The sequence below is a fragment of the Desmodus rotundus genome, chromosome 6, assembly GCF_022682495.2.
Source record: "Desmodus rotundus isolate HL8 chromosome 6, HLdesRot8A.1, whole genome shotgun sequence".
In the NCBI taxonomy this organism is placed as follows: Eukaryota; Metazoa; Chordata; class Mammalia; order Chiroptera; family Phyllostomidae; genus Desmodus; species Desmodus rotundus.
In genome coordinates, this window is record NC_071392.1 from 99,153,677 (window position 1) to 99,167,187 (window position 13,511).

General features: G+C 52.5%; 1 protein-coding gene across 14 annotated transcripts in view; it reads left to right on the forward strand.

The window, feature by feature from the left end:
• The first annotated feature begins 3,422 nt into the window (after positions 1-3,422).
• Positions 3,423-13,511, forward strand: part of BCAS1 (brain enriched myelin associated protein 1) — a 79,599-nt gene continuing 69,510 nt past the window's right edge. For 5 of the 14 annotated variants that reach the window (XM_053926380.2, XM_053926383.2, XM_045194599.3 and 2 more), the window contains exons 1-2: positions 3,829-4,124; positions 11,023-11,099. In XM_053926380.2, coding sequence (XP_053782355.1) covers positions 11,028-11,099 — 72 coding nt within the window. In that variant the 5' untranslated portion in view covers positions 3,829-4,124; positions 11,023-11,027. Of the gene's footprint in view, positions 3,579-3,828; positions 4,125-11,022; positions 11,100-13,511 lie in introns of those variants that run through there. The other 9 variants (XM_053926386.2, XM_053926388.2, XM_053926391.2 and 6 more) reach the window with 6 other exon arrangements.

Consider the following 13,511-nt stretch of genomic DNA (forward strand, 5'->3'; position numbering starts at 1 on the left):
TCAACAGTACCAACACTGTAAAACCTTCCTCTACCACGCCCAACATAGGTGGCTTCTCCCTCTCCGCAGTAACAACAAACAAGACAGCCCTGGGCTGGCATACACCACACGTTACGTGCCAGGCAGTCTGCTAAACTGTGCTATACACAGTAGGCACTGATCCCAATGTGAGCGCGAAGATGCTCTGTCCCGGGGAGTTGAAGGAACTTGCCCACGTGCCCGTGGATCCAGGATCCAAAACTAAGTAATGTTCACACTACACTGTACACGACAAACACCAGGAGCCTGAATCCAAACTGGGATCCGATGCCAGGGCCCCGGTCTCACCTCTCTGCCAACCTCCAGCCCCCTGGTAGAGGTCAGGCACTGTCATTAATGATGGAAACCATGGCTGTGGGGTAGGGGCCATGTCCCCTCTGCGGGTGACAACTGCCCATCTCCAGGCTCCGCCTCCAGGGACAGGCACTGAGGTGAATGAGAAACTGCTCTGAACCAAAGTCGAATTTCCCCGGCTGGCCCTTCGGGAGGTAGTCTGGCCCTCGCACGAGGGTCAGAGGGTCCCCAAAGCGTCGCTTCCGTTAAAACTGGAGCTCTGAGAGTCCCAGACTGCAAACGGATGAGTCCAGTCGAGCCATCAACATTCAGTGATATCTGCATGAGGCTTTTAGATTACCTGTGGGTTTCGTAACTACTTTTTCTTTCCCTTGAGTGATGTGATTTGTGTGGTTTTATTTTCGGTTTAGTTATGCATGTACATACACATTGCATTTTCGTAGATACATACTGAAAGCGTTGTTAAGAGCGCATCCGGGGGTCAGATGGTGTGTGTGAAGACCCGCCTCTCCCCGTAGTGGCTGCCATGTTATTAATCGTACTCTGTGCCAGGCACCGTGCTAAGTAGTTTCTGTGAATTATCTCATTTACTTCCCACTAAAGCTCCATGACTTGGGTGCTGCCAGTATCTCCATTTTTACAGATGATAAAACTGAAGCACAGAAAGGGCAAGCCACCTGCCCAAGGTCACACAGCCAAGATTCTTTCTCAGACTGCGTGACTCCAGAGCCCAGACTCCTAACCATGGCCGGGCCCTGGGGTTAGCCTTGAGAGACTGACTCAGCACCAGGCTATGGACTGATTTGGGGCAAGATACTTTTCTTCTCTGAGCCTCTGCTTCCTCCAACCTAAACAGACACTCCTTGTGCCATAGGGTTATAATAAGGAGCACATTGTAAGGTACAAGAAGGCGATATGAAAAATGCTAAGTGATGGGCGCATCCTCCAACACAACAAAGGTGCACACCAGATGTCCGTCTCGGCCAAAGCAGGGTGGGCACGCACGGCCACCCTGCAACGAATGTCTGGGCCGTGCCCGCCTCTGGCTCGTTGATCAAAATAAAAAGCAGAGGGAGTGAGGGGCCTGTGTGTGGGAGGCAGGACTGTCTGCGACGCTGGCCAGGGCTGGGGTTCCGGGGGAGGAAGGCCCAGAAAAGGGTCTGGAGAAGCTTCAGATTTGCGATGAGTCTTTCAGGCACAGCAAGCAGCTCCAGTCCACATTCCGGGAAAGCAGGTTAATAAAGTGGCTGTCAGCCTCATCAGTTGGTCAATATTCGAAAAGGGGTGGAGGCTGTGAAGCTCGGAGATCGAGAGGCAAACCAAGTCAGGAGATGTGACAGGGGACAGACACCACCTAACGACTGTGTGCGAGAGGACCGCTCCTCTCAGGGGGCAGCTGCGTGGCCGCTGGGAAGCGGAACTTCCACTGTGAAGTTCGGCCTTCTGGGGACTCACCCACGCCACCAACTAATAACTCAAAGTTTCCGTTTCTCCTCCCTTAGAGTGACTTTGAATAGCGTATAAAAAGCATGACAAGGCAGGCGAGAGAGAGAGAAAGAGACCATGGAAGAAAGGAAAAGTCTTTACACTTCTCTTAGTGCCTTTAGTAGGACTTTTTCTGGGGTTTTTTGTTTTGTTTTGTTTTGTTTTGTTTTGTTTTGTTTTTGCACAGGGTCTTGCACATTATGTCACCGGCCCTGCCTCTGCCGCTACTTCTGAGTTAACACTTGAGGGTCTACAGTTGCCAGACAGGCTGCCCGGCACCCTGCCCGAATTACAGGAACGATACTCTGATGGCCCAAGTCACTCAGATCCCCCAACCTCCTGTTCCCGCTCTGTAAAATGGGCACAAAAGTCCTGAGCACAGCGTGGATGTGACTGAGAGGGACAGATGCAGAGTGCTTTGCAAAGAGTAAAGCGCCGACTGCACGGCGATTGTTGTCACAGGTACCGCAGAGTGAGCCGGTCCCATCAGGGATGGCCGTGCCAGCACCCACTTACTCCGCGGCAGGGACGTGGCCAACTTGTTCGCAGGCTGCTGGGAGTCGGGGACACAAACATAAGCACGAACTAAACACAAAGGCGCTCCCAGTCCAGGTTGGGGGGAGGGCGCAGGTGGACGGAGACTTAGGGAAGTAAAGCGGCTGGTCGCAGTCGCACAGCTGGTGGTCAGAGTCCCGGTCTGGACCCAGGGCCAGAGCGCACACGCTCCAGCCTGCAGGCCCGACTGCCTCTGTGCCCCTGTTAGCGTGTGTGCGCGGCAGCTGCCTAATGATTGGCTTGATTACATTCCGGACTTCAAGCTACAGCACTGAGTCGGAATCGAGTTTACAGCCCTAATTATGGTGCGTCAGCCGGTGAATTCAGTGTTTATTTAAATACTACGTTTGTCCCTGCAGTGCTGCCTTCTGAAAGGGGCCTTCTCTGTCTCCCTGCTTCTCTCTCTCAGCAGCCCCAGCTGTTGTTTCCTACCGAGGATCTCACTCCGTGGCTCTATGTTTATTTGTAGGACCCTGTGTTCACTTTGGGTGAGCCCAGGGAGGGTGGGATGGGGTCTCTGTACCCACCTCTCTGAACCGGGGCCTATTTATAGCCTGGCACTCACCTGGTATTCCTGATGGATGCTTGGATGAGCACGGTAATGAATAAAGCCACAATAATTACTAGTTTGCATTTCCCCTAAATGGTTTCTCAAGAACACAGAGCAGTATAATTTACCATGTTTCCCTTTTTGCACTGGCTGTTAGGAAGCTCAAAACCATAGCTTCATAACAAGCCTGTAAATCAACATGCACATTTTAATGATCCTGGCCCCATGGACGCACCCACTCCTGTTTTTCTATCTCCTTTAGCTGTATTTTTAACTGTGCTCTCAGACTGTTTTGCATAGGTCCTTGCGAAACTCTGGGATTAATACCCTTGCTGGAACTGGATAAATTAAACAGGCTGTCCTGACCTTGCACCCTGCAGAAGGAAAGAATGCCCTTTCCAATGCCATGCCCTGTCTCCAGGGCAATGAGCCCCCCTTAGGTTACCTGCTTTCCGGTGTCTCAAGCCCTTGGGGAGTGATGTTTACGTGAGTGGGGGGCGGGGTGCAGTGAGTGAAATGCGATTTCCTTCCAAGTCCGTGGTTTGGTCAGGCGGTGGTGGAGCTGGGGTTCTGAACTAAATGAAGGTGAAAGCAGGCGGAACTGCAAAACCTTACTGAACGTGTTTTCCCTGCTGTGCTGTGACCAGGACTCGAGGTTACTGGGGAAGGGGATTAGCCACCCAGGTCAACCCCAGCGGCTGCGGTGGGGGAGGAGTGCTAGATGGGGTTTTGTTTTTTTTTTTGTCGTTTGACTTTATTTTATTTTTTAATTTTTATTGTTATTCAGTTACAGTTGTATGCTTTTTCTCCCCATCCCTCCACCGCACCCCAGCTGAACCCACCTCCCTCCCCCCCCTCCCCCCTCCCCCCATAATGTCCATGTGTCCTTCTTGGAGTGCGGGGGAAGCCTGAGCACGGGAGAAATCAGCTAGGTGGTTTTTAATGGAGAGACTGGGACAGCCAGCGTGAGAAGCTGCTTCCCCAGGGCAGCCAGGGGACAGGGCGGCCCCACCCAGGCGGGTGTTCGCCCTGCCCTGTGTGTTCAGCCAACAGGCTCCGGATGAGGAAGCAAAGGGCAGGGCGCCCAGGCTCAGTTGGCCGCTGGTACTGGGCTGCACCAGCTGGAGACAAGGTGCCCTGCACAGCAGCCACGGCAAGTGACACCAGGGGACCAAAGACACTCCCACCAGGGGCTCAACAGGTAACCTCGTTCAGCACCTCTAAGTGTGGCCAGAGGGTTTGTGATCTAGGTCTGGCGGTGATACACAGGAGCAGGGGTCAGAGAGGGTTGTGTGGCCCCAGCTCTGCCATGGATTCCCTGGGTTGCCTTGGGTACCTGGGCCGCAGCGTCACCGTCTGTGAGCCCTGCCGGGAAGGGAGCAAGAGAATGAAGTGACCGGGTGGGCAGCGTCAGAGGCAAAGCAGCAAAAATGGCTCCTGTTTGTATGGAACCGTTGAAGGTCATTTTAAGCGTAAAACTTGGGGGAAAATCATCAGATGGAGGGGAAGGAATGCAATTGGGGGACCAACATCAGGACAAGAACGCCCCATGGTAAAGCTGACTGGGAGGGCACCTGGGGGCATCGTCTGAGACAGGCAGGGAGGGAGAAGAAACCTTTGAGTGCGTTCGGGACTACTCTCTGAAGCAGCGCCGGGGTCAAACCCCAGCCGCACGACCGCAGACACCCTGTGTTCTGCCTGGAAGAGTCCTGTGAGTAGAGGGTGGCTGCCCCCAGGCTCCAGCTTCCTGATCCGTGAAATGGGCGTGATAATAGTTCAAGGATGTTCGTGAGCGCCCAGGTGACCAATGCACCTGAACGCCTGTGCGTGTGACCAGCGTCAGCTGTTATCTGTGCTACTGTGATCGTCATCTCCACTTTACAATTAGGAAGATGGGGCCCGGGGCCAGGGGCAGGGGAGGAGCACCTCCTGAGAGTCACAGAAAGGAGGCCGTGGACCTGGCAACCAGTCAAGGCCAGGGCTTGAGTGACATGAGCGCTCCCCTCCAGCACAGAATTTAAGAGACGCCCAAACAAAACTCGGTCATCAAAATAAATTAGATCTTCAGGCAATATTTAACATTGTTTAAACCAATGCCAAGAGACCTATGATACGCAAAATAACGTGTTACACAAAGACAGGACCAGCGAGTGACACAGCATTCGTTTGGTGTGGGAAAGGTTGTGTGAAAATACAGTGTTCATCTTGGTGGCTGAGTTTTCTGGCTCCTCCTCCAATTTCGCACCAGGGGCTAGTGCCTGGCTCACCCTGCCCTCCTCCGCACTGACTAAGACGGGGCTGGCTCCGGGCCTGGGGGGTAGATACCCTGCTCCCTCCATAAATAAAAGCCAAGGGGGGAGCACACTCTAGGGAGTTTTCAGGTTAAAGGGAGTGGGTCAACCAGCCAATGTCCCATATCAAGGAAGATCTTTTTTCCCCAAGAGTTCTCAAACTTGGGAGAGGTGATCTTTCTAGGAAACAGGCACGCCCTTTGGGGGAGCAATGGGCCGCTGAGAGTGCCCGCTGGTGGAAGCTGGTTTCTGATGGCAGGAGATGCAGGGGGAGATGATGGGAAAGCCTTGAGGGGCTCGGGGACTTCAGTCCGTGCAGGCTCGGCTGGCTGTCCTGCTCGAGTGTCAAACTGCTGCCTGTCACCGTGTCTGCAGCTTCTCTGCCTCTCACCAGAGCTCGGCCGGAAGCGGTTAAGGATTTGAGTGCCTGACTCGCTGGGAAACAGGTCCATCCTTCACTCTGCCTCTTCACAGCTTTCCAGGCTGGGGGTTGTAACTGCATCTAATGACCAGATGTGAATGGAGGGCTCACTGTGTGCCCTCCATGGGTTACACTCCAGGGCTGGGGGATTGCACCTCGGCCTCAGTTTCTTTATCTGTGCAATGGGGGAGTGACGAGCTGTGGTAGGAAAATGCTCACAATGGGAATAGTGTCTGGCCCCAGGGCCAGGATGAGGGTGAAGTGAGCCAGGCACCTTGGGGGCAAAAAAGCAAGGAGACACTCATTGACCAGTGCCAATTCTGTGCCTGCCCGACCCCGAGAGGCCACCTGTTTGCCTTTTGCACCTGGGAGCCGCTCTTGCCTCCCCTAATCCTGGCCCTGGCTGGCTCAGAGTAAGCCTTCGTTAATGCTGCCTGCTATCATTCACCTAAAGATGTTTGGGGCCACACTAAGAATAAGATAGCGTGAGCTCTAAGCCTTCTGGGAACATCAGCCACGTATAAAAACATAGTCCAGTGTTCCAACAGCAAGACGTCAATTACCAAGCATTCTGGGGGGAAAAAAACCAAGTTTGATTTTGATGAAGGTACCCCTTCCCCTGGGTCCAGGCAGTCCCATAGCAGGACTGGGGGGTGGAGGGCTGGGGGAAGACACAGAGAGGCCTGGAGGTCAGTCTCATGCACCCCCTTAAGAAGGAGGCAGCAGGTACCACCACACCTGCCAGCCCTCATAGTATGCTGGGGACACAGAGAGATGCAGGACCACGGAACCTGGCAGAGCAGGTCTGTTCTCCTTACTCACACTGACCTTGCCTTTGGAGTAGGGGCAGCGGGTGTGTTCTGCTGGCTGTGCCAGCCCGGCCGGGTTGCCGCTGCCCACAGCTGGGTGGTGGGCAGGGCTCCCAGTTTGCCTACATGCCACCGCAGGGATCCAAGGTGTTTCTGTTTACTCGGTGACTAATTCTGCCACGGTTCACACTTCAAGGACCTCCCCCTTCTGCTGGGGGAGGGGGAGGCACTCATTGCAGAGTGTCCCACAGCTGCAGACTGACTGCCCTCCCTCCGGGGCAGCTGGGCCCGGGTTTGGTGTTTGATCGGTTCCCAGGAGGTGGGCTTGTTGTTTACCTGTTGCCAAAACGAGGCACACAAACACCAATGGCTGGGGTGTAAGAGCCACTGGGCCACATGCCACATGGCACCCTCGTCACCTTCACAACAGACCGATGGGGGCAGATCTGTGATGGGCCCCTCGCCACCCTTCACCGTACAGGCCAGGAGTGGAGGCTTCTGCCCACAGCCGGTGCGAGCCAACGCCGGCCAGAGGGTTTGCTGCCTCACCACTGTGGACTGGTGGGCTGGTTCTCTAACCAGCTCTTGAGAAACGTAGGTCCCTAGGGGACACCGGGCGGTCACACGAGGAGAAAATCACTAAGGGCAGCCCCTGGAGCAGGGTCCCTCCGCCTACTAGGGACATTTGGGGCCAGATCGTTCTCTGCTGTGGGGCTGTCCTGTGCATTATGGGATGTTCAGCAGCATCTCTGGGCTCCACCCAATAGATGCCAATAGTCGTGACAATCAAAAATGTCTCTAGATATTTCTAAATGTCCCCAGGGCGGGGGAGAGGGGGGCAATATTACCCCCAGTTCCGAAAACACTGCTGGTGAGTTATCGTGAGTCAGAAACAGAGAGCAGCGTATTCCTCTAAGATAACGATACACAGGGAGCTCTGTCTTTAATACATCCATTCACATATCTCACAGCCATGTGCGGGCTTCCCTGGCCCACACGTGCCCACCTCCTTTAACCTTCTCCGGGCCACACTGGTGTGGGAGGCCTGTCGGGTTAGTGTACAACCTCTCTGTGCCTCAGTTTCTCGCCAGAAGATTAAGCAGACAGCAGCCTCTAACCCAGAGGGTTCTTGCAAGGGCCCGAGAAGTGAATACACGCAAATCGGAAGTGTACGGCCCACTAAAGACCCTCCACAGTGTTTAACACTGCCAGCGACATGAATAGGTCATTTCCCACAAGGAACATGCTTTCGGAGGGCTCATGGAGGCCGGTCCCACTCCCTAGCTTTTCTCAGGGGAAGCCAAGGTGAGCGCTAGGGACTCAGCCCTTCTGCCGTCCTTCCCTGCACCACCCCCCTCCACTCACCCCCCCCCCACTCACCTGCATCCTCATTTGTCCCAGACACCAGAAAGGCGAGGCTGCCCAGGAGCACGCGTACCCACACACTCGCACACTGTTCTCAAGAACGGAAAGCTGCAGGGCCAGGAGGTGCGTCTCGACTCCTGCAGGCTCCCATACAGAGGGCGCTCCAAGGAGCACCCCAAAGGGGTCAGGAACGTGTTCAGACGCCGGGGTTGGCGGTGATCAGTCTTGCATCGCCCTTTCTGCACCTGGGAATTCTCAGCCTGGTTCTCTGCATCAGGGAAGGCAGCATCCAAGAGATCCCCAGCAGAGGTGGGACACTCGCTCACCCCGAAATAGTCGGCTGTCATGGAAATCACCTAGAGAGCTTGAAAATATATCGATGCCCGAGCCCCAGCCCCGGAGAGTCTGATGGAATCGGGCCTGGCTGGACCCTGTACATGGGGATTTGAACCTCCACCAGTGATTCTGAACTGTGGCCCAGTTTGAGGACTGGCCTCAGGACACAGCTGGGAAACGGAGAAATAAAGGGACTTTCTCGTCTGAATGACCCCTGCCCAGCAAAAGATTTACCCCGCGTTCTCAGAAAGTAGACCCTCAAACACGAGTCCAATTTCAAAACCAAATCCCTCCGCCATATGGCCGCCTGTGTCTAATGTCAGGTGCGGTCATCAAATCAAAACAACGAGCACCGTCCGCTCTTGAACGAAAGGGCATTTTGGCATCACCTTCAACGATGGTCCTTTTCAAAACAAAAGCCAGCGCTTTCACATGAATATGTTTTTCTGGGTGAAAACGTCTACCCGATTTATGTTTCCCATTGATTGGAGGCTAGAGAAAAGGCCACGGGAATTATGGCCTAAATCTCCTTGAGCCTCAGTTTACCCATCTGCTCAATGGGGATGAAGAGTCCTTTGTTCACAGAGTGCTTGAGCGGCAGATGGGGCGGTCAGCCCATCCAGGTTTGCCCGGGACGCTCCTACTTTTCATATGAAAATCCTGCCTCCCAGAATGTCCCCGTTCCTGGGACAGACGGCTGCCAACACGGTATTTATTCCCCGCACGTGCCTGGTCGCGAGAACCACCTGTGTGCCGGCTAAAACTACAGATGCCGGGCCCCAAGCTGGCTTTTCGGTGACGATCAGAAGTGCTGACGGCTTCCTCGGCTGATTCTTACTCTCAGGCAACTGTGGGGGACCCTGCCTGAAAATATCAATAATAACGAGGATAACCCTAAGCACGGCTAACACTGCACGGTGCTCACCGTGTCCCGGGCACCCGGCACACATCAGTTTGGACAGTGCTCACAACAACCTCTTAAAGCGGGGTGCTGTGATGATCCCCACTTTACAGAGTAGGAAACTGAGGCTGGCGAGGGTCACGGACTCAGTATGCAGCCGAGCAGGGATTCCGAACTCGGGGTTCATCTCTGGAGCCCACATTCTTACCCTGTATGCTACTCTGCTGTCTGCCTAGAGTGGGCAGCCCTGGGCTGGCACAAGGCAAGCTCCTCCCCGACGTTGGAGGCGGTTATTGCTCCTGTTTTATTCGTTGTACTATCTTTGGGGCATTTAAAGACTTGCCATTCCATTGCCAACTTTTATTGGCTAAACTTTTAACTCACGTTTTCATTGTGAAGGTTTAATGGCAAAGCCTTTCCTTTGCCCTCCTCCCCAGACATTTCGACCTCCCCTTGTAGCCTGAATATATTCATTTCTCCTGATACTGACATTGGCCAGTAGGTGGCAGCAAACTTTTGTTTTTGTCCCATATAAATGCCGCTCTTCACAAAGTTGGAAGGAAGGGCAGAAGGGGCTTTTGCAACATCCCAAAGACGTTCAAATGCCTTCTCTTTCTTTGGGGCCACTTGGCCTTGAAGTCCAGAGAGGCTACTTAAAATGTGCAGCGACAGGACCGTGTAACCCCAGCTCTGTGGGTGACAAAGTTTCTCTCCTGCCCACACACGTCACACTTCTCCAACCCAAAGCTTTTTCACAACCTCAAACATTTCTAGTGAAAGTGGCCTCCAACTTGGACTGAGTTTAAATTGAATAATAGGAGCTTTAAAAACATGTAAACCCTCTGGCAAATAAGTTTTCATTGGGCAAAAAGCTGGATTTAGATGGAGACACAGTCCAGTGTGTGTGTGGCCTCGGTCAACACCTCTAACCTGTGAACCTCAGTTCTCCCATCTATAAAACTGGAACGATGGCACCACTGTCTTGCTGATTTGCGGGAAGGAGTGAATTAGTTTACTCTACGTAAAGCTCTCAGGACAGTGTCTCAATCCATGGTGAGCTCTCGCCAAAGTAGTTGTTGTCTTACTATTTTATCACTGATGTGGTTGTTAGAGTTGTTATTGTCTTCATTCTTATGTTCCGATCTTGGTCAGGCTCACCATGGGCAGCATATGATTTCTCAGCTGCCTCGTGTGCACAGTGGATACATAGTACCCACAGTGGCCTAGCGCAGGCGTTGACAGGCTTTCTGCAAAGGTCCAGGCAGTGAGCATCCTAGACTTTGCAGGTCACAGGGTGTTCATGACCACTGCACCTGCTGCCTTGTCATTGGAAATGGCCCGGCTTGTGGATTTCTTGTCTATTTGTTTATTGTTTGTTCACCCCACCACCACCACCACCACCACCAATTGCAGCTCTGTGAGGTCAAGCAGCCTCATCTCTTTAATTCACAGCTGTAACCCTAGTGCCTGGTGCAGCATAAGGTGCAGAATCGGTGCTCAGTATGTATTTGTCGAATTAATGAGTAAAAATACGGCCAAATAAATAGACAATTACAAGTAGTGCTGAGTGCTATAACAAAAAAATAGATGGGATTGCACAGGGGCCCTAATTTCGTTTGAAGATCAGCGCATACTAAAAATTGTATTATTTTAATTATCTTCATCCTAAAATCTCCTTGGTATAAAAGCTGTGACTGGGAGGGAAGGAAATATTGTCTATGCTGAATACACTCTTCCTGATGATAACTTTTTACCGCGGCAATGAAACGCACATGAACATCGGGGCCACGCTGGACTTGAACTTCATTGAATGATGGTCTGACCCTTCTCACTCCCCAAAGTAACTATCAGCCACTGTGATGATGCACCACGGTGGCTTGTCAGTTCTCTGTCCCTTCGCTTCACAGGCGGCAGTTAGGCTTCTGTCTGTCGAGAATTTTAATTTCTCTCTCTCTCCCTGTTTATCTCTGTTGCAGGAACAATGGGTAACCAGCTGAGTGTCCCACAACGAGCTGATGACCTAGAGAATGATTCGGAAGTGGACACTTACGAGGTAGTGTTGAGGCGGTCCCTGGATCGTTAGCTGCAACTCGGCAGAGTAGGGCGTGACGGCCCAACGAATGGCCTGCTCAGGGCTTATCACGTAGACCCCGTCTTCCCAGGGGTTGTTCTGTTGTATTCGGACCTCCAGAATCCATCACGGAGCTTGGCGAAAACACAGGCTCTCGGCCCCGCCTGAGATGCACTGAGTCAGAAAAGGCTGGTCTGGGAGCCGAGGGATCCTGTGTCTTTAGGGACCTCCAAGGTGATTCCTATGGAGCCGACCTGATACCCGCCGCCGGGTGGGTTTGGCCCAGTGGTTCTCAGCTGTGGGTGATGTTGTCTGTACCCACTAGGGGACACTTGGCGATGTCTGGAGACATTTCTGGCTGTCACAATTGAGGTCGTGCTACTACTGGTCTGGTGGGTAGAGGCCCAGGATGTTGGTAAACACCCTACAATGCACAGAACGGCCCTGCCGCAAAGAGTGACCCAGCCCCACCTGTCAGCAGCCAAGGATGTGAAACCCAGGCTTCGATCCGCAGTTCACAGTCTGGGCTGCACATCAGAATCATCTGGGAACCACAGCGGCCCCGGAACAATTGTAGCAGACAGGCGTGCGGGAGCCAGGGCAGGCTTCCGCACGAGCAGAGCTCCTCACCTGTGGTGTGTGCAGCCCGGCAGCAGACTCCTAGTCTAGGAATTCTTCTTTGAGGAGACTGCTCTGGAAGCCTGAGGGCAGGGACACCCAAAGGCTTCTCCTGGGGTCTTCTCTGACCAGGTGGTGGGAAGCCTAAATTTCTACCAGCCATGTTTCTGAGATCAATTCCATTTAAGACTTGGGACACAGTGAAACATGGAATCCCTATAGGAGGAAGCTAACGCCCTGTACTAATATCAATCATGTGATAGAGGGACTTCCTGCCCACAATGGAAGGCTGGATTTGAAGGAATGGGCCAAAAACTCCTGGCAGGTGTCAAACCTGACTGTGTACTGGAATTACCCAGGATGCTTTTCAAACTCCTGACAACTAGCGGCCAAAACCAACCTAAACTTGACCTCTGGGTGTGGGTCCAGGCCTCAGAAGTTTCTCAGGCACCCCAGGTGACTCCAAGTCACGGAGCCCCTGTCCTCCAGGACTAGGCAGTCACAAAAGGGAGCAAAGCAGTAGGGGGGATGGGGGGTGGGGGGCCCACTCGAAGCCTGCTGGCTCTGGCCAACACATGCTATCAAGAGGGTCCCAGACCCTTATTTTCATCAGGAGTTAGAAACCAACATTGATAAAATCTGCCTTTTAAATAGCGGCAACAGATTCCAAAATACTTTTTAAAAATTCTATGAGCCAAATAAATCACCTTTGCAGACCACGTATTGGCCCAGGAAAGCCAGTTGTAACCTCAGGGCCTGGTGGTACCACGGGTTTGGTGTTCAGCTTTCGTGGTTTCTTGGTAAAGTTCATGATAAACCCAAGAACACCGACTTATTTTAAACAAAGAAAACCATTAGCAAAATATAAAGAAAAGAGAAGTCTTTCATATCCGCCCCAGAGGTCCCTACCTTTAGAAGGTTGCTATTGGTCTTTTAGTTTTTATTTTTCTATGCACTTATTAACATGTATTATACTACTAACAGAATTAGCAAAATACGATACAATATGCAAAGTACTTAGCATAAAATCAATATCCAACCCATGTCAACTATCAGGGAAATAATTCAGAATCAGGGGTGTCCAACCTGCAGCCCACGGGCCGCATGCAGCCAGGATGGCTGCGAGTGAGGCCCAACACAAAATTGTAAATTTACTTAAAACATTATGAGACTTTTTGTGATTACCTGTCTCAATGTATTTAATGTGTGGCCCAAGACAATTCTTCCAGTGTGGCCCAGAGACGCCAAAAGTTTGGACATCTCTGAAGATGATATTATGGCTTAAATGACATTATATAACATATATTCTCTTGTGATTTTTTCTTTCCATGTGAATGTATGTATATATATGTCTGTTTGCATGCACACACAAACATGTGTAAAATCTGTTTCAATGTCTCTAATAACAGAAGAGGAAGAAAATCAGGGCAGTGGCCTACAGTTGGAAAGAGGCCAACTGTAGGCCCCTGCCGTGAGATGCAGGGGGTGGGTGTGGAACAGAAAGGACTTCCTGTGTTAGATGGGTTTGTTGACTGGGGGCCTGGCCAAGGACTGTGCCCACGTGTGTGGACAGCAGGGTGGGATCTCCCCCACAGGTTCTGGTGTCAGCATGCTAAATCATTGTTCCCCGCTGGTCCTACAGGTGCCCGGGTTAACCTGGGCGTTCCATCCGCATGCCGGGGCCCGTCCCACAGGTGCCTGTGGGCTCCTGAGACAAGGGACAGACAAGGGGGGGGGGTTGTCACAATCCCAGAAACCCAGTCCTTGGGGTGGGAT